Below are 20,036 nucleotides of genomic sequence, written 5' to 3'. Positions count from 1 at the left end.
TTATTTTACAAGACTGCAAAGCTAAGCTACATCATTGTAACAGAGAATACCTCTATAGAATACAATATTCTACACAGTTCTCTCTTATTTTTGAACACCCCAAGTGGAAGCAATTTGGTTACTAGTTGTGCAGTATCGGAGTCCCGTGCAAGTAATAAGTCTACAATAGTCTCTTTACTAGGAACCAAGTACCCCATTGTAGTACTGACTGACTGACGGTATTTGTAGAGCGCACTACTGACGCAGCCCGTTAGTGTTGGAGGAAGAGCCAGGTCTTGATTTCTTTCCTAAATGCCAATCTATTGCGTGGACTTCTAAGATGTAGTGGTAGTGTACTCCAGAGTTTGGACTCTAAAAAAGAGAACCCCTTTCCCCCGCAGCGTACTCTTTTTATCTTCGGAATTTGTACAAGGCCAAGGAAAGACTACCTTAGAGTACTTGACTCCCTCACGGGAGCAAATCACCGCAGTCCAAGGCCAACTAATTGTTGGTTAGTAATCTCCATTCACTGGCACACACCAGCAATCTATAAATTATTGTTGAGTCAGTGCCTTTGTTCTGAAAAGGAAAAGTACATTTTTGTGCACACACTATTAAGTACTAGGCATTAATATGTACATCAGCTAGATGAAAATACCCTTGTTGACTTTCTCAAATCACATTTGACTGCTAGCTGGCCATGACCACGATAATCACAATACCCCACCCCAAACCAGATCATCACAATATATTTGAGGGTGCCATTTTAAATGAAGCAGGTATATATGCTTTTTCAAGGCACCACATCAATAAAGAAGGCAAGTCTATTGGGTTTGAAGGAAGGGTAATCACATTAATATATTAGACCAGTCAATCATAGGGCAGGCCTATTGGTTTTGCAAAGGTGTCACCACATTAAAACAGCCATGGATTTCATCCCTGAAGTCATCCATGTCTGGATTCATACTTAAAATCAACTGCATCAATAACCACACTTAAACATAAGCATTGAAACGTTATCAATGATCGCTGTAAGTAAAGTATTTAAATTAAAGCATTTCATAGCAATCACAAGCATGTGTCGGAATCTTTCATTAACCACTTCAGGCCTTATAATGCAGCCGTAGAACTTATCACTTGTGGTCCCTGCGCTTAAGAGCAACAGAACAAAAGTTCTACTCCGGTAGTCTTTAAATACTAGTTAACCTATTTTGAGGGTCATCATTTGATTGCCCCTAGAAACTTATGGTGGGTTTTTGCAAAATGTCCTGGGGTGTTGGGAGCAGCCAATGCAACTTCTGCAGGCCCAAAAACATTTTTGTTACTTTTTGGTGCTGTTGTGGATCTCCTTGGGGCACTACGGGGAAGTAAATCAGATTAGACTAAAGCCCTCACAGGGCGAAATGGGGAGCTCTTCTCAGAAGCAGTACATAACAAATGAGTGACCTCACTCTGTGGTGGCCCTTTTGTTTTTGGGTGCCCCAATCACATCCGGCCAGTATCAACACGGTTTTGTTACAAACAAAGTCCACTTTGTGAGTCAGAACTGTATTTCTGACTCACAAAATGGGTTCTGTGACTAGTTCCAAATCATTATTAGGAGAGGGTATGAAACGGGCGTTGCCTTCTAATTTCAAGTTGCACTGACATGTATTTATTGCTAATGGAGTGATGCCACTCGAGGACACCAACCATTGATCAGACACAGAGTTGGGGTGGTATCCTATTCGCAAAGGGGAAGATGTTCTAATGGACAATTTACAAAGCAAGTTTCTTGTATCCAAGTTGATTCCGGCTCTCAAACAAGTTGGTGTGCAATTTGCAGATTCCGGTTTGTATTCAAACAGATTTGCACATCTATGTTTTGAACCCAAACAGTCAGGCCCATGAAGGCATGACCCACAATATGCACTCATTCCTAGCTGCTACCAGGAGTGATAAGAAAGAGCTCAAAGGTTCCCCTGAGTTCAGTGTGCTGTCATTTGGTCTCGACTGGCTTTGCCACAGACCTTTTATGCACGGTCGGACTGGGAACAGCAAGCAGCCCTGGCAATCTACTCGACCGGCCCCAGTAGTATTTGGGGGGGGAGGGGGGTTATGGATGCTAGTGAGAAGCACCGTTCCTTCCCGCTTTTGTTACAGGGGGCCGATATTGCAGCACTGCTGCAGAACCGGCCCCCACTCTTACGGCCCACTGGGGAAACATCCGGTGCCCACTATGGCCAGTCCGGCCCTGCTTTTATGGTCTGTTGGAAACCCTGCTCACTGTGAAGATTGTATTACAGCTGAGGCTTGCACTCCTTTCTCTTTCTTCACCAAAGCAGCTGTGTGTTGGCTCTTTTAGGTGCAGCTTAAAGCACATCAGCTACCACCACATGATATTGTGGCATTATTTTGTTCCCTTCTCCACAATACTGAGGTAATATTTACCTTCCTGAAATTACAGCCACTTATAGACATCTTTTCAAAAGGTCTAACCTTGATTATCGAGAAAATACCATGTTTTTCAATAAAACAGTCAAGTAAATATGTTTTTCACTATTGATCTTATCAAACAATACCAGCAAAGGTATGAATAACAATGTGACAGTTCTTTTAAAGTACAGTAACCTCAACATGCACAACATAGTAAAACAATATTGACCAATTAAAAATGATATGCAAGACACTTATATCTGCAAAAATGAAAATGACAGTGAGACTTTCAGGCTCGAAAGTAGGAAACAGAGATGTTGGTCTTTGAGAAAATGAATAGAACTATTTATGCTCCTCGTGGTTCGTAGAGATCAAGCAGCGATAAAGTTAAAGGCCATTATCACTGAGCTACACTGGAGCGGCTTATTAAATTATTGTGGGGGCCTAGAGTCTACAGTGGGAACAGATATTAATAAAATCACCTACGTATATATATATATATATATATATATATTAAAAAAAATATATGTATATCTACATCCTTTCTTTACATGTTTGTTTAGTTAAAATGACATAGTATTACAGGTACAATAAAAAAAACAGAAGTTTGGGCAGGGCGCCCCAAAATTAAGCACATAATATCAGTGTCATACCATTTCACACAACATTAAAGGCACAGGATCAACGAGGCGCCTGGAGGACTGGTGGAGGTACACTTCACCTACTTATTCAGAGAATTTTTCTCGCCTCAGTTACATATTAACACAATTGCTGCACCTGTCATGTTGAAAGGTACAAAGTACTCCGATTTCATGACTAAGAAAGTGACACATTCATAAAATAGCACGTGACCTGGGTGACTGTTTCGATTATTACCTCTGCGGTCTGCTTTTCCTGTTTCTTTGTTTTCTTCTTTATGTTCCAAGGCAGTGATCCAGCGCGCTCGATCGCTCCTGCAGTCAGGAAAGAGTTAAACAAGACTTACCAGGGGCAGATCAAGAGCAGAAAACTAGGCAGCCACTTTGGAGCTGCTGTTCATTAACAATAGGCAAAATATAAGAATTTTCTAGAGTCCAGAAAACATGAAATCCAGTCAGTACATCATTAACTTTATGACACCAGTATGCAGAAGCAATGAACCTAAAATACCAACTGAAACTCCATATAACAGATCTGAATCCTCAGTAATCAGTTTAAAATCTGATATCAGAGCTAAATAGGAGCAAACTTCATTTATGTTCAGTTTTGCGCTCAACAATTTAGAGCTGACTGCAAACTCTGCTTGCATGTTGTCCGAGTCCTGATTGTCCCAAGCAGTTGCTGGTGGTACATGAGAGTGAATATTGTCAACAATTGTGGAAATAACACAACACTTTTTTCCTAAATAAAATAATCAGGCAAAAAATTGTGAATCTGCTGGGAGGCGCAAATGCAGTCGAGGAAGAGAGGGGAGTCTTTGTATACAGTTTTTGGAAGCAGTCAAAAGATCCCCGGGTGATCAAGTGATGGAGCAAGATTATTTTAGATAAACAGACTTGATTAAATCCTGCCTATTGGGCGTGATACTAATACTTATTTAAGAAACATGACTAACAGAAGTGTCTCGTGAATAAGTGAAAGGTAAAAATGCATCGTAAAAGAATGCAGAAGTGTCAAACTGATTTGAGAATAAATCATTTATGACAATGAGAGAAATCTATTAATGCATTGTAATAACGTGAAAAAGTATTAATGCAAACTGTAGTTTAGCATAATATGAAAGTGACCAATGTTAAAGAAGAAAATTCCTGTTTAAAGTTTTCTTGATAACATAAAAACTAGAGAGAAAATGCATGCTCATATTATAATGAATCGTAAACTGACTATGCCTATATGTTTAATGAAAATGACATTTTTGTGCACCTTTTTTTCTCTTCTCTTGTTTTCAATTTTAGCATGTTTATTCATTCGAAAAATGAAGCTTTTGTAGTTTTCCATGTAGGCCTCGCAATTCAAAATGTTTTTAGTTCAATGTTATTTCCTTTGGATGGCTTAGAAATGTTTACCGGATTGCATTCTAGCTATGTGTATTATCACAGAAGTTTCTTTCCTACTGTTTGAATAATAGACATATTCTCAGTAACTAAATAGTTGTATCAACCTTGTTTCAAGCTTAGTGGAGAGCGTGTTGAGCGGACACGCCACTAGCAATTGCATTTCCTATTTCCAAAAGGAAATGATATTGTATATTCATAAAAATGATATGAACAGTGAACAAAGACATTACATATGTGTTCTGGACGATTTGGGATGAAAAGCTATCACACCACAGTGGCACCACAGATCTTGACCAATGGAAATCCTGCTAATTTGTAAAAAAATATTTTGTGCGGACATCCGAAGGTATAATTACCCCATGGGGAAAAGGATGTTAGAGAGAGCTGTGCATAAATCTTTTCCTGGCTATTGCAATTACAAGCCTGACATGCTGTCAGTTTGAACTCTGATTTCTCTAAACTGAACTCTCCTGATTACCCTGTACTTTACCAGCTGGCGAAGTCAAGTGGGTTTAGCTATTGTTCGCTTTACTTTGGCTTTCTAGTTAACTCATCTTGTGTCCTGACTTTAAAAATCTACATCCTAGCTTTGGTTTGAATGATTCCTAACTGTATATGTATTTTACAATGATATATTTCTCTCTCTCTCTCTCTCTCTCTCACACACACACACACACACACACACACAAATGTTATTTGATGGTATATTCAGCTCTAAGCTGTGATGTATTGCGATTTACCTCTTTAAAATAAAATTCTGATAAACGAAACTGATTCTAATGTATTTTCTTGTTTTGACAGTTCATTTTGAAGTTTAGATAAAGGTTTTTGATTACTATTTCATGGGTTTTGTTTCTTTATCATTTTTTTATCATTGATATTATTGATATTGTGTAGGTTTGTTCTTATTTTGATACTTCTTTATTCCTGGTCCTAATGAAGCAGTGTCTTTCTGTCTCTAATTATCTTGGAGTCCCTATTAGCTGTTACAAAGATCAATCATAGGACCTTATGAGTGTGTTTGCTACAGAGTTTTCATAAGCCAAACTCTGTGATATTATGAATAGTGTTGTTGAGGATTTGTTTATGGTGTGTTAAATAACATATGTCTGCTAATTCTCTAGAGAAAGTTTACACACGCTTCCGCTGGATCAACAGCAAAAGAGACTGCAGAAGCACTCCAGCAGAATTCTAAATCCTGAATAAGGGCTTAACCCTCTCTGTCTGTTGATCATATGCAAACACTGATCAGTATTAACTGTTCTGGCCAAGTTGTTAGACGAAATGGGGAATACCTCGGCCACCTTCAGGCCCAGAGTTAATTAAAAAACAAGCAACAGAGAACAATTGTAAAGAAACCACCAAAGAACAGTTATTAGAGGTATATACTACAGTAGCTGCCATTTTTTTTTAAGCTTAAGTACCCCATGTTGCTTCATTTGGTGAACCATTTGGGAGCCACCGCCTTAGATAATGAATATGAATAACTCTTACAACAATGCAAGCAGGACCAGGGTACCTCGAAATATGACCCCACCATTCCAATTCTATGTCAGGACCGGAGGCTTCTGATTATGCTTCTCAATCTTTACTAGAAGCTCACAGCAGCCAATGAAAATGCTTGCTTTTCATTCAAATAACGTTAAACACTACATATCCCATCATGTCTCACATATAGGCACGCCCCCCTAGTCCATAAGAGGCCTCTGCCTGCCGCCATCTTCCTCTTTCTTTGCTGCTCACAGAGCTAAGTGCACCTTCGTTTACTCCCTCTGATCTTCAGTCTTATGGTTATCTATATGTTATGATTATTGTTATTTAGCACTGTTTTAAACCGGGTTGGTCGGTCCAGGATGGACTGTGGGTTGTATATTCTGTAAAACATATACCCGGTTTATTATTGGGAGTAGCGGTGCATCGGCGGGTTGCCTCGGCGCCCGCCGTTCATTTCCTTTGTTGTTCCTCATTGTGGCTCGGAAACGCGCCTCGCGGTGCGAAGGTAGCTTCGGTCGCTGACCGGAGGCAGACGGACGCCTTTATTTACATTGAGCCCGTTTGTTTATCCCGGTGTGTCCCCTCAGTGATGGCGCGTCTTGCGCATGCGCAGCTGGCTTTCCCTTGTGGCTGCTGAAGCGGATTCTGGCCGGGTGGCTCTCGGTCGCGGCGGGCGTCCAAACGCGCTGAATTTGGGCTCCTTTCTGGTAGGATTCAGTCGCGTTTGGGCTGCACGTCGCGGCGCGATCCCCAAAGTTAGTTTCAGTTGCGCTTTTTTGCGGAGAGTTCAGGAAGGTGTCCCTCTGCCTCGTGAATCGCCTGGAGAGGCTGCAAAATACGAATAAGGCCTATATTGAGTGTGCACACGCTCTGGAAATTGGTGGTGGCCTGGGTCTCTGACCCCTATTGACCACAGCTTTGCTGAGGGGGTTGAAGGTTGTAGTGTTTGTGTGTGCTGTGAGGGCTGACCCTCCCCCCCCCCCCCCCCCCCCCCCCCCTTGACCCTCCTTGTGCCTGACCCTGCGGTGTCAGGAGCCTCTACTGGGATCATTCCACATTATATCATGATGTCAGAAGGGGAACAGTATAATGAGGAATATACCGAGGAGGAGAATTTTGAGACCAGGCAGACGGCTGCCTTGGAGGACAACCTGGTTAGTGCCTTGGACGCTTCGGTCCAGTCCTCCGTTAATAGGGCTTTGGAGACTACGGTCCCAGAGACGGTGCAGCAAGCCCTTGCTTCAGCCCTTCGTCCTATAAGACGACAACTCGAGGGTTTCGCCAAGAGACATGGCTTCGTCAAAACCACAGAAAAAAAAACGGAGGCTTCGGCCTCGGGTCCACCTTCAGGTGACTCTGCCACTTGGCCTCATACTCAGGTCTTAGCTACCTTGCCGGACATGGCGGACCGTTCATACGCAGGAGGCAAAGCCACAGCTAAGCGTAGGGTCCATGATACTGACACAGACACAGACACTAGTACCAAAACAGATACGGATACGGACACTTCAGAAGATCGCAATCCTCCAAGAACTTACGCAAGGGGTTCCCGAGAGAAGTGAGGAATCGTTTGCGGTCAGAATGCCCCAGACCCGACATCCCTAATCGAGTGGCGGGAACGCCTGAGATAGACCCCAGCCTTCTAACCTTTTTAAAGAAGTTTACGAAGGATCCTAAAAGAGGTTTAGACAGGGCTTGGAAGGGGTGTCAGGACAAGATGCTGGATGCTATCGGCCCCTTGGCAAAAATGTTGGAGATGGCCTTGGCGGCCAAGGAGGCCTCTACCCCTGTAGACCCTGATGTGTTGGCCGGATGGACCCAACGGGCCATCTGCTTGTTGGGCAACGCAAATTGTGCTATTTCGGCGGAGAGAAGGAAGTCATTGCTTATGAAGATGGATTCCAACCTGACAGAGCTTGCGGACGCAGAGCCGGGGCCCCTTGCAGAGGGCCAATTGTTTGGTGACAAGTTCGTCAAAGACGTCTCCAAATACGTGGGTACCTTTACGGCATTAGACAAGGCCCAGTCGGGCATTGAACCAGGGTGTTTTTAATAGGGCCGGACGAGGCGGGGGTCGCTCGTCAGGCCGAGGAGGTCCTCCAGGCTCCCATAGAGGCGACTTCGGCAGAGGCAGAAATTACTATGACTCCACCCGTGGGGGAACCTTCTATCCCTCCCGTAGGAGGTTCAGCAAGAACCGGTACCAATCCGGCAATGGCAGGAGGAACTTCAAGCACCAGCAGAACTCAGGCGAGACTTGCAGATATTTCTCTTCTTCCTTTGGGGGGTCGGACACAACACTGCCTGGGGCGGTGGAAAGAACTTACACAAGACGCTTGGGTCTTGCAGACGGTTCAGGGTTTTCACTTGGAGTTTTACTCGCGTCCTGTTCAGTCAGGCGTACTGACAGCTCTCCGTTTTTCCCAACTAGAGACCAGTTTTATAGACGAGGAGATCGCAACCTTGCTGCAGAAACACGCGATAGCACCGAGTCCTCAAGGTCCTCACGGTTTCTGCAGCAATATTTTTGTTATACAGAAAAAAGGGGGCGGAAACAGACTGGTGTTGAATCTCAGGGACTTCAATCAGTTTCTGACGTACAATCATTTCAAGATGGAGGGCATCCATCTGTTGACGGATCTTCTGCAGGTTGGCGATTGGATGGTCCGGCTGGACCTGAAGGACGCGTATCTCTCTATTCCGATATTTCCCCCGCATCGCAGATTTCTGCAGTTCAGGTGGAGAAACCAATGGTACGAATATTTGGTTCTGCCTTTCGGGCTCTCCTCGGCTCCTTGGGGCTTCACCAAAGTGATGAAGCCTGTAGTGGCGTACCTCAGAGAGAGGGGTTTACGCCTCATCATATACCTAGACGATATCCTAATAGTGGATCAGTGCCAGCAGACTATTGCGGCACCTCCAGTTGACCACGACTATTTTGCAGGATCTGGGTTTTGTGATAAACTCCAAGAAGTCGGTCATGGTTCCCACTCAAGTGATAGATTTCCTAGGTTTCACAGTGAACTCCGTGATAGCTCAGCTGTGCCTTCCGAAGGACAAGCTAAAGGATCTAAAGAGGGAGATCAGGAAGCTGCTAAACAGTCAGACAGTCTCCCTCAGAGCACTGGCAAGAATGGTAGGAATTCTGGCGTCTTCAGTCCAAGCGATATTCCCGGGCCCGCTACATTACAGGGCTCTGCAGCAGTTGAAGATCAGGCATCTTCAGAAGGGTCTCTCGTATTCGGACAGCATTCCCCTCACGCAAGAAGTGAGGACAGAGGTGCAATGGTGGTTGGGACACGTCGACGCTTGGAACGGCCGAGCGATCTTCGGCTCCCTCCCAGAAATCACGATAGAGTCCGACGCCAGCCGCTGGGGCTGGGGCGCGCGTTGTGGAGACATCTCCACAGGAGGGAGATGGTCCCCGGAGGAGCTTTCCCTTCATATCAACTGTCTGGAAATGCTAGCGGGGTCGTTCGCTGTGAGAACGTTGTCCCCGAAGCAGACATCCTGTTGTATCCTCCTGCGTCTGGACAATGTGTCGGCAGTGAGATACATCAACAAGTTGGGCGGCACGAGGTCGTCCATGCTTGTGCAGATAGCCAAAGACTTTTGGCATTACTGCCTTCTCAATCAGATATCGATAATTGTGGAATATCTTCTGGGTCAGTCCAATCAAGTAGCGGACTGGAACTCGAGATACCTCAGGGACTACAGCGACTGGAAGTTGCTCCCGAGGATATTCCAGTGGCTGGAGGAGATTTGGGGTCCGTTCGCGCCGGATTTATTCGCATCGAGACTGACGTTCCAAATTCCTGGATTCTTCAGTTGGAGGCCGGATCCGTTGGCGCAAGCGACGGACGCGTTTCTCCAGGACTGGTCGCAGGGGGTGCAGTATGCCTTTCCCCCCTTCTTGCTGATCCCCAGAGCGATGTCGCAAGTGATCAGGCAAAGGGCAGAGGTGGTCATGGTGACGCCTTGGTGGACGTCGCAATCTTGGTTCCCCAAGCTGATGCAGTGGAGCTGTGACCTACCCAGACTCCTCCCGGAGTCGACGACGCTGATGCTGGGCCCTCATCAGGAGAGGCACCCTCTGATAATGGAAGGCAGACTTCAGCTGATGGCCTGGAGGCTTTCAGGCAACAGTGGCAAGTGCCAGGGATTTCGAGCAGGGCTGCAGATTTCATCAAGCAGGCCTGGGCACCTGCCACGAGGAAAAGGTACTCCTCGGCCTGGAAATGTTTGGTGCGTGGAACGACACCTGGATCCCGTGGGGGCCGACTTACCCCATGTGCTGAATTTCCTGACGGATAAGGCATCAGAGGGTTTGGCCTATAGATCGGTCAACAACTTCAGATCTGCCATTTCAGCGGGCCATGGCCAGCTGGATGGGAAGCCAATAGGTATACACCCTGTCGTGTGCAAATTACTTAAAGGCATTAGGGTGGAAAATCCTCCTAAACCGAAATACTCCGGATTGTGGGACGTATCTCTGGTTTTGGACCTCTTTGACAAATGGCCAGCGAATTCCCTTCTATCCAGAAAGCAATTGTCAGCCAAACTAGCCATGTTGCTTTGCCTTTCGGCTTGCAGGAGGTCGTCGGATGTACGCGCGCTGGAGCTAACAGGTAGAGTATTTACTCCGGAAGGAGTTTCTTTTCAGATTGTTAGACGCACTAAGACATTATCTACTCATGTTTCTTATAATGCACTTCAGGAGAATGAAAAGTTATGTGTTGTTCAATGTCTAAAGACTTATGAGGAATGTACAGCGGCTATTAGGCCTCAGGGCTGTTCGCAGCTTTTGATCGCCTTGCAAAAGCCTTTCAAAGCAGTGGCTGCGGCCACCATTGCCAGATGGCTTCGTTATGTTATGAAAGAAGCCGGCATTGACATCACCATTTTTGGTGCGCACTCTGTCAGGGGTGCCATGGCATCGAAGTCATTCATGTTGGGTTCCAGCATTCACGATATCATGCGTAGTGCAGACTGGTCGTCAGAATCGACCTTCAAGACTTTTTATTATAAGCCGGTGGGGGATATTACCTCTGTAGTTTTTAATAAGCGTTAAACAAGCCTAATCAGAAGCCTCCGGTCCTGACATAGAATCACAAATTTGCTAGCATTCGCGACAAGAATTTGCAATTCTATTAAGGACACGGAGGCGAGGATTATCCCACCCGGCATGTATATATATATATATATATATATATAAATGCTTGCCCACCCAGTGGTTATGGTGGTTACGGTCTCATATCCTTTCTTCCAGGTTCTGATAAAAAGAGCGACTGAAGGTCGGAGAATGCCAGGATATTTCGCCTGAAGATGTTGATCCTTCCCGTTGGAAGAGTTACAAAGTTTTCCAAGTTGTTGTTGGAGCTGTTCGCCGGAAAGAAAGAGGAAGATGGCGGCAGGCAGAGGCCTCTTATGGACTAGGGGGGCGTGCCTATATGTGAGACATGATGGGATATGTAGTGTTTAACGTTATTTGAATGAAAAGCAAACATTTTCATTGGCTGCTGTGAGCTTCTAGTAACGATTGAGAAGCATAATCCTCGGCTCCGTGTCCTTAATAGAATTGCAAATTCTTGTCGCGAATGCTAGCAAATTTGTGATTCCCTATCATCCTAGTAGTGTCTATATCATCGACCCATTAGCATTTGGGTAAGAAAACCAATAGGGCTGGTGTTGGCTGCCAGCCTTCTGACTTTGTCATGGTTTTTGCAAAACATAACTGCTCCATGCGTTCTGCTGTGGTAGGTGGATCAAAAATGTGAATGACAATAACAGACCAATGGATCAAGACTGTTCTTTCAAATCACCTGTAAGTAAACATGGTATATCTATAATATGAGTACAATCTGAATATCTTATCTAACGTCATACCTAGTAAGCAAACAAGAGACTTTGGCTCGAGTGACATCAATAAATTCTATAACGCACAATTAATGGACATTCTAGGCAAGGGAGAGGGCCTTTGAGGAGGATTGATTAGCAACTCAGCCTTCTGTGTGATGGTACATGCTGATCTTTGGGAGTGTGCTGTGCCTCAGAAAAGTAACTAGAGCAGATGTGTACAGATTGCACCAGTCTTTCATTCACTGTTGGCTAATGAAAAACTGCTTTACATAATTTGCTTTCTAAGGCTCATTTTCTGACTTACAAAGAATGAGTCTCCTGGAATAGTATAAGGGCATCCATTAACTATAGCTTTTCAATTGTATTTGTTATCAAAATGATCTCTGTTTTACTCCTTTTAGATTTCTATTCATATCTAGTGGCTTTGTTCAAGCATATAAGGTCTAACGATGTTGCCTATCTATCCATCATGATGCTAAGTCATTCTGAAGATACTTTTTTGTGTGTACATTCGGACCTCAGTTTTAGTTTAAAGAGATTCCCTCCTGGCTAATAAATCAAACCCCAGGTTTACTGTGTAATCATAGAGTAGAAACTGTGTTGGTGGTGCATCAGAAAATGGTTCTAAACCAGTGGGAATATTTAACATTAATTTTGGCTAATCTCTGCCATTACAAGAGGCGATCTATCAAAGAAATTAGTCCAACTCATTCCTATAGAAGGTTGTACACGGCTATACCACATCCCAAGTACACAAGACAACATACAACTCCAAACAGAGTGGGTACTGTCCAGACCCACTTGCCAAACCTAGTCAATACCGAGCATTCATGTACACTATACACATCTCCTCACACTTGGAGAGAGATCTGTGGTCCTTCATTCTTGTCTTCTTTGTGGGAAAACATGGAATACAATAACATAGTTGTCCCTCGACAGCCAGAAATAAACAATTCTTCACATGGAACCTGAGATATTTCATCTCTCCCATTCTCATGGCTTCACGGGATAGGCATCATTCTGAAGCTTGCCCATGAAGCACATATCTTGGAAGTTATATTTGATAGTGATATTCCCATGACTACCTCCATAAGGACCTATTCCACCACAAAACCCCAACTTTGGGGTTGATCCTCCAGTCTTGCAGCTCCCCATTAAAATCGCACTAGTCACCGACATCCAGGACTACTGCAATTCCTTTCACATGCGCCTACCATCAAGGACCTCTCCAAGCTACAAAGAGCATCTAGGCTCATCTTTGCCCAATAACAGATTGCATCACACGAGAAAGGACAGAATTACATTAACTTTTGGTGAAAAACAGAACAAACTTTAAGACCCTAATAGAGACTAGTAGACTATATACTTTATGGCTGAACACCAGGCTACCCATCCAATATCCTCCAGCAAACCTGTCAACTGTGGTTGATATCCCGGCAACCAACTGGACCTTCATCTCAGCAGGCGGGGAGAAGATTCAAAACCTAAGGCTCAACACCTGGAATACACTTACATCTTTTCTCATATTTGTGGGCAATTTTACAGAAAACTGTCTCAAATATTCAGCCCTGCACGTGACTAAAAGCTGTCCCTTTGTTTCAAGCCACATATGATTTGGTAATGTGCTAAAATATTTCTGAGGTTATTTTCTTGCATTTAGTGCATTTGTCTAATTAGTTTGGATCAGACTTATGTCTGTTTTATAACTAGACAGATTTATAGGAGATTCATATTTCTAATTGAATAGATAAGCTTAAAAAGTACACCTAGTGCTATTCGGGGCATTTGCACCGGTTTGAAGCATTCGCACCACCGCGAGCATCTTAAATCTTATATGTTGTGCACAGTGTGGTGGTGTATCGAGTCGATTAGGGTCCAGATTACAGAAAACAGAATGTGATGTAAAGCATGGCCTGAACCCAAGTCTCTACATTCCAACGTAGTAAATAATTTGATTTCTCTGTGTTATAATTGCAGAATTGTTTAAAAACTCTAGGTCATTGAAGCATAACACTCTGCATATAGAAGCGTAGTTTACTGAAACTCTCCTGGGTGTTTTTCTTGACCCCTGCTGCTAATAAAGCAATCACTGCCATCCATAACACCCTTTCTGGCACACATCGGGTGCTCTAAAACATTGGCAAAATAACAAGGTGTTCACTTACAGAGACTCTGTAGACAGCGTGATCTGCTCCATTTTCCCTTCGCTGTTCTTCCTCATGGTCACTTGGAAGAGATAAGGGCAGGACAAGCTGCGGCTCAGAGTCCCTGTTCCAGACTTGACTGGTGGAGACGACTGAGGATCATTAGTGTCTATCTTGTCGACTGCCAGCTGATCCATTTTGGCGTAGTCCATCACCACATAGCTCTCATCGCTGCACAGGAAAGAATTTAAAGCACATGTTGAAAACGGCTCCTACAACCACCTGTTTATTGTTTTTAAAACATCTGCCCGCTACTTCATGCACAAAGGTTTCTCTCTTCAGTTGTTCACATGAAATACTGTTGCACCAAAATGCCATCACATGATATGATTTAATACAACTGCAATTTAAGAATATGACTTTTACAAAACCCTTGGATTGAAATCACTTGCCAGGTCTCATCATTTAAGTCAATCATAACTTAATTACAATAACAGTGATTACAGAGCAAATGCTGACAGCAGTTTAAATTGCTGCAGAAGATCCATCAGCGTTCGAAAGCATGTGAAATCTTGGCGACGAAACACATTCCATTTGATAGCGCTTGAGGGTAAGCAGTGCTGTAGCTATGGCATGCACCAGGAACACTAATACACTGGTGTGTTTTAAAGGACACCTATACTCCATACTGCCCTTTATATTGTCACTGTACTGGACCTGCTGAACTAATGATATCTATGCTACAGACACTAGGCGGATTGAGGGACAGATACAGGTTATTGTTAGATGAAGAAGCAGCATACTGCTGGCCTACTTATAGATGGAGATGACGAAGGGCAAGATACGGTGTGGTAGGATTGGTTCTCACAGGGTAAAGCCAGTACTGAGGGGGGAACAGCCTGAAATTATTGATTCTAAGGACTGAGACAAAAAATAAGTCAGATGATTAGTTCACTTTGATATACTGAACATGTTTCGGCCAAAAGAGGCTTCTAGTGCACATAAACAGTCTTAACTCGGATATACAATCTGACACCTGTGTTCCTTTCACTATGCCTCAACAGTGTTCTGTGAGAAAGAGGTGACAGAACCTTTTTATTATCACTTCAGGGACTAAATGCTACTGTAATTTTACCACTTTAATCATTGTTACAGTACTGTTCAGTAATAACAGAAACCATCAAGCTCACTCATGTAACGGAGAGGAGCGCCGGAGAAGGACCATGTTGAGACCCAATGAGAAATCTTTCATATATAAGTGTTTCTCAATGTGTCCCCATTTCAATAATGTACTCATTCTGAGGGATAAAGCTGTAGGTATGCACTCCACCTTATTTGAATAACTATCCCAAACAGAGAATTGTAGGTGTAAGCCTCCCATAAGCTTGAATGACAACCCTAAATATATATTCATTGCTCAGTGTCAATGGCCATTGTGTAGGTATGGTTCAGTCACACTTTCAATTGAAAATACATGATTTCCCTATAACTTTTGACCTCTTGGACAAATTCGCAACACATTTGACAATTGCTTGGTGTAGCCAGCTAAGGTCCAGTATGCCAATTTTTAATGCAGATCAGTGCAGGGGAGAACGTTTTTTCAAAAAGTGGGTTTATAGGCAATTCTGTTTTCACATTTTAACTCTCACAGTAAATTATGCTTTTCACCTACAGCCCAAACTGATAAATTGATTTACCCCAGATTTTGCATGAAAGTAGCACTTTACTCGGAAATAATCTTTTTTCGTTGGTTTGGTGTTAATATACTGAATCGTTTTTGAGATACAAGTGCTTTAAAAAGTTGCCAAGTGGGCTTACATTAGCAAACAGTAGTCCGCTGCCAGCGTGCAAGAGCAAGAAAAATGCTCCTGCCCGCTGGGAGCAGACATTTCATCTGGGGCAGAGATACAGATGAAAAAATTCCTCCTGCATTACTTGATGTTCCCTGCATGCAGAAACTATTTTGCCTCACGCTGGAGGTGAGGAGAACGGCCCCCAACAAAGAGGCAGTGGGTGACCTGGGTGGGAGCCAGGGCACCCACCACTGACTGGCCAGACCAAGGGGATGAGGTCCCCGTGGCCAAAATCAGCCAGGGGAGGGGGGGCTGCGTTCCCCCTCCCACTTTTATGACTGATCGGGCCCTGGGGATGGGGTTTCTGGGGCCGAAATGGGCCCGGGGAGGGGGGGCAGAGCGGCCTACCTGCCATACTAACAGTTGCCTAGGCCCTGGGGGAGGAGTCCCTGGGACCAAATTGGCCTGGGGAGGTGGCCCACATGACCCCCCTCCCCCTTACTTATGATGGCAGCATGCCTGGAGAGGGGGTCCCGGGGCTGAAATCAGGGAGGGGGATTCATGTTTCATCCCCATTCACTATATGGATGTGCCCTGGTGGATGTGGTCGCAGCCAACACCGCACCCCCATGGGCACGGGGTTGGGTCCCTGTGGCCAAACCCTTTGCTGAGCATGGCCAAGGCCCATGTCGGGTGCAGGGTTGGGTGCCTGCGTGGGGTTGGCCGCAGGGGCTGGCCTGCGGCCAGTCTTTGCAGCCAACCCAGCCACATGCAGGCAACCCGGGAGAGGGGTTATTCCCGCTGGGTGGGAGCAAATGTCTTTCTCTGCCGGCGGGCAGGAAAACCACTGTGCCCCTTGGGTTGACTCTGAGACACAATGTAAGAGCCAGCCTCGGGGGATGGGGTCCCCGGGCCAATTGCTGGCTCATGGGCAGGTGGCAGGGGCATGCACACCCTCTCCTATTAACTAATCACCATGACACTTCGCATCATCAGCCAATGTAGAAAATGGAATAGGTTTGAATGGAATAGGTCTGCAAAGTTCTGTGAAGATTCCTCAAACTGTGGCAAGGATTTATCTATATATCTAGGATTCACGGGCCCAAAAAGGCTCGGGGATAGAGCGGGTTCTGGCCCAGGGCCTGCCTACTATGGTGCCACACTACTCTGGTCTGCTCCATTCTACCCTATGGCACTCCAAGCTAATTCAAAACACCCTATGTCATGACACTATTCTGCACCACTCTACTGCTACTGCGCCTACACCACTGCACTGTAAGCTACTATACTCTGCACCACACTGCGCTATGTCACTGCACTCAACGCCCCTCTACTGTACTTTGCACCACTCTCCTCTAGGCCAGAGGACTCTACTCCACTGATCTGTACACCACTCTACACCACTGCACTATATCGTACTATGCACCACTCTGCTTCATATCACTCTATCCGAGTGCACAATATGCCACTCTACTGTACGCTATTGCACTCTACTCTACACCGTTGCACTCTACGTGACTATTTTATCCAACTTCAGGTCAAACTACTCGCCTCCCATCTACGCCACTCTACTGCACTCTACCCCAGTGCACTATATGCCATTCTACTATGCACAACTCTACACCACTGCATTCTATGCCACTCTACTCCACAGCACTGCACTCTGTACCACTTTAGTGTACACCACTGCACTCTATGCCAGTCAGTCCACTCTGGGTCCCTGCACTCTACTCTGTCACTGTACTCTAATCTAGTCTGAACTGCTCTACGCCACTCAACACAGTGCTGCTCTACTGTACAACACTCTACTCTATGCCATTCTATTCTACACTACTGCACTTTATGCTCTCTACTCTACCGTACTCCATCCCACTTCTCTGCACTCTACCCCACTCTATGCCACTGCGCTCTGCAACTGCCCTGTACACCACTCTACCCCACTTCACTCTACTGGATCACACTCTACCTCAGTGCACTATATGCCACTCTAATCTGCACCACTCAACGGCACTGCAGTCTATGCCATTACACCCTGCTTTACGCCACTGCTCGCTATTCTGAACTATTCTACACTGTGCTACTGTACTCTACGCCACTCTATTCTACCCCACTCCACTCTACGCCGCTCTACTCCACTGCTCTACACGGCACTGTGTACCACTCTACGATACTACACTCTAAACTAGTCCACTTCACCACTATCCTCTACTCTGCACCACTCCAATTCACTGCAGTCCACTGTGCACCACTCTTCAACACTGCACCCTTTATCACTCTACTCTACACCATTCAAAGCCACCCTATTCCACTGTACACTAGTGTACTCAACGGTACTTTACTCTACACCACCGTTTGCCATGCCACTCCATTACAAGTTATCGAGAAAAATAAAAGAACATACAAATTCAATGAAAAAATACAAATATTGAAGCAGACTACGTGAACTAAAACACCCCACTTCACCATGCATAGCTTATATCCTTTCAGAATAAATAACATACCACATTAAATTGTAGCATCCATAGCAATACTCATGACATATCAAATGACATCATTTCAAAGAACACTGTGCATCGTACAGGGGCAAGGTATAGTAAGATATTATTAGAATTCCTAACTAGAACGCCACTTTAACCTGTGCTTTCAGTAATTTGTTCTTTTTAATGTAATATCAGATGTCCATCACTGTGTTTGCAGCTTGGGGCGGTGGCCAGGGCCTGCTACCACCCCACTGCGGGCACCCTAAAGCCTGCTACGCACAGCCTTCAGCCGTGAGGCTGGATTGGCCCGGCCTGGCCGTGTAACCCCCACCCTCCCCAATGGGCAAATACTGATAACTATGTGATGTAACACTTTAAAGGGTGTCATTATAAATAAGGCAGACAAACTCGCTTTCTCAAAGGTTCAGAAAAAGAAATTGGCAACCACTTCCGCTCTTGCTTGCTTGTTGTGGTGATTCAATCATACATGCCCTGTGGGATCTATCTTCCCTTCACACATGTAACCCGTGGCTCTCCTCAACTAAATGACTGCCACAGGCAAGGCTAGGAAGCTTTGGTCTCCTTTAGCAGAACTCCATGTCAACTACTCTTAGTGCCTCCTGAGAACCACATGCACCCACTGCCCTGTGACATGTCTTTCCCTCCTAGCCCTTGTCTCCTCTTGTCTTGTTTACTCTGTAGCCTGATTTTACCTGTGGCCCATCTCCTACCTCTTCTGTCCCTTGTCCCCTCTGGGCCTCCTGTTCCGCTGTTCCTTGTTTCTTTGGCTCCTCCTGCCTCCCCATTATCCTGTCTCACCTCTGGCCCCCCTTACAATGTACAATAGTGTCTCCTATGGCCATACTCCCTCCTCCTGCCTAATGTCTCCTCTGGTACCACTCCCCCTCGCCCACTGATTTTGCCCCAATCTCCTCTTATCACTATACCCCTCTTATACTCCTCTTCTAAAAAGCTCCCTGTTTCTACTGGCCCCTCCCTTCATGGCTCAATTTCCCTCTGCCACCTACTGCTTCTTAGCACTATTTTATATTTGGCAGTCATCCACTTGTAGCCCCATCTTACCACAGGCTCCTCTCTCCTCTGTTGCCCTTTAAGTCTTTTGCCTCCTCATGGCCTCACCTCTGGCCCCTTTAGCCAGTGTCTCCTCTGGACCCCCAGTTCTCCATTAGCCCATGTCTCCGCAGGCCCCCTGACCACGTCACCTGGGCTCCCATAACTCTTTGTCTCTGCAGGAAAGCAGAATGTCTGGCGCCATACAGTAAAGTTTTCGAACTGAAAATCTGCAGAGTTTTCAAATCTCTACTCTAGAACATTCAATGACATGAGGTGACGCAAAGGAGTTTGTCCCCAATAAGGACTGTGAGAAAGGCAAACCATAAGTTTGTTGGATTTTATACTTCGCACCGGAATGAATTTCTGTTTCTGGACTTTTATACACAAAATCAAAAAAGGTATGCTGAAAACAGAAAAACAGAGAAATATAAATTGATTTTTGCCAAGTTCCCTAAATCTAACGACATGTTTCGGTACCTTTTCTTCTTAGTTATGATCAGGACATCATTGAATAGGAAGAGGTAGCAGCTCGGCCTTCCAAAACCTTTGCGGAAAATTCCTGACTCCTCAATCAGCGTGAGCTCCCCTCGCTTCTGAAGCCAACGAGATGCTGATATCAGCGGGAAAGGCTGGAGGAAAGAAAATGTGACACTGATGCCTTGTGTCTGATAAATTCATCTCTATCTTCGTATGTCAATTACACCGTATCAAGGATCCCCAAGTTCAGAGAAACATGTCAGACTGCTGAACATGTCTGTCACA

General features: G+C 45.0%; 1 protein-coding gene across 2 annotated transcripts in view; it reads right to left on the bottom strand.

The window, feature by feature from the left end:
- The window catches only part of ARHGEF16 (Rho guanine nucleotide exchange factor 16), a 340,813-nt gene that overhangs the window by 29,388 nt on the left and 291,389 nt on the right, over nt 1-20,036 (bottom strand). For both annotated transcript variants that reach the window (XM_086921558.1, XM_086921559.1), the window contains exons 11-13: nt 19,752-19,903; nt 13,949-14,158; nt 3,271-3,347 (exon numbers count right to left, since the gene is read on the bottom strand). In XM_086921558.1, coding sequence (XP_086777684.1) covers nt 3,271-3,347; nt 13,949-14,158; nt 19,752-19,903 — 439 coding nt within the window. The remainder of the gene's footprint in view (nt 1-3,270; nt 3,348-13,948; nt 14,159-19,751; nt 19,904-20,036) is intronic.

Source organism: Lissotriton vulgaris, chromosome 5 (assembly GCF_964263255.1).
Source record: "Lissotriton vulgaris chromosome 5, aLisVul1.2, whole genome shotgun sequence".
Taxonomy (NCBI): Eukaryota; Metazoa; Chordata; class Amphibia; order Caudata; family Salamandridae; genus Lissotriton; species Lissotriton vulgaris.
Note: the sequence above shows the minus strand (reverse complement) of the source record. Positions and strands in the feature narration are given on the sequence as shown.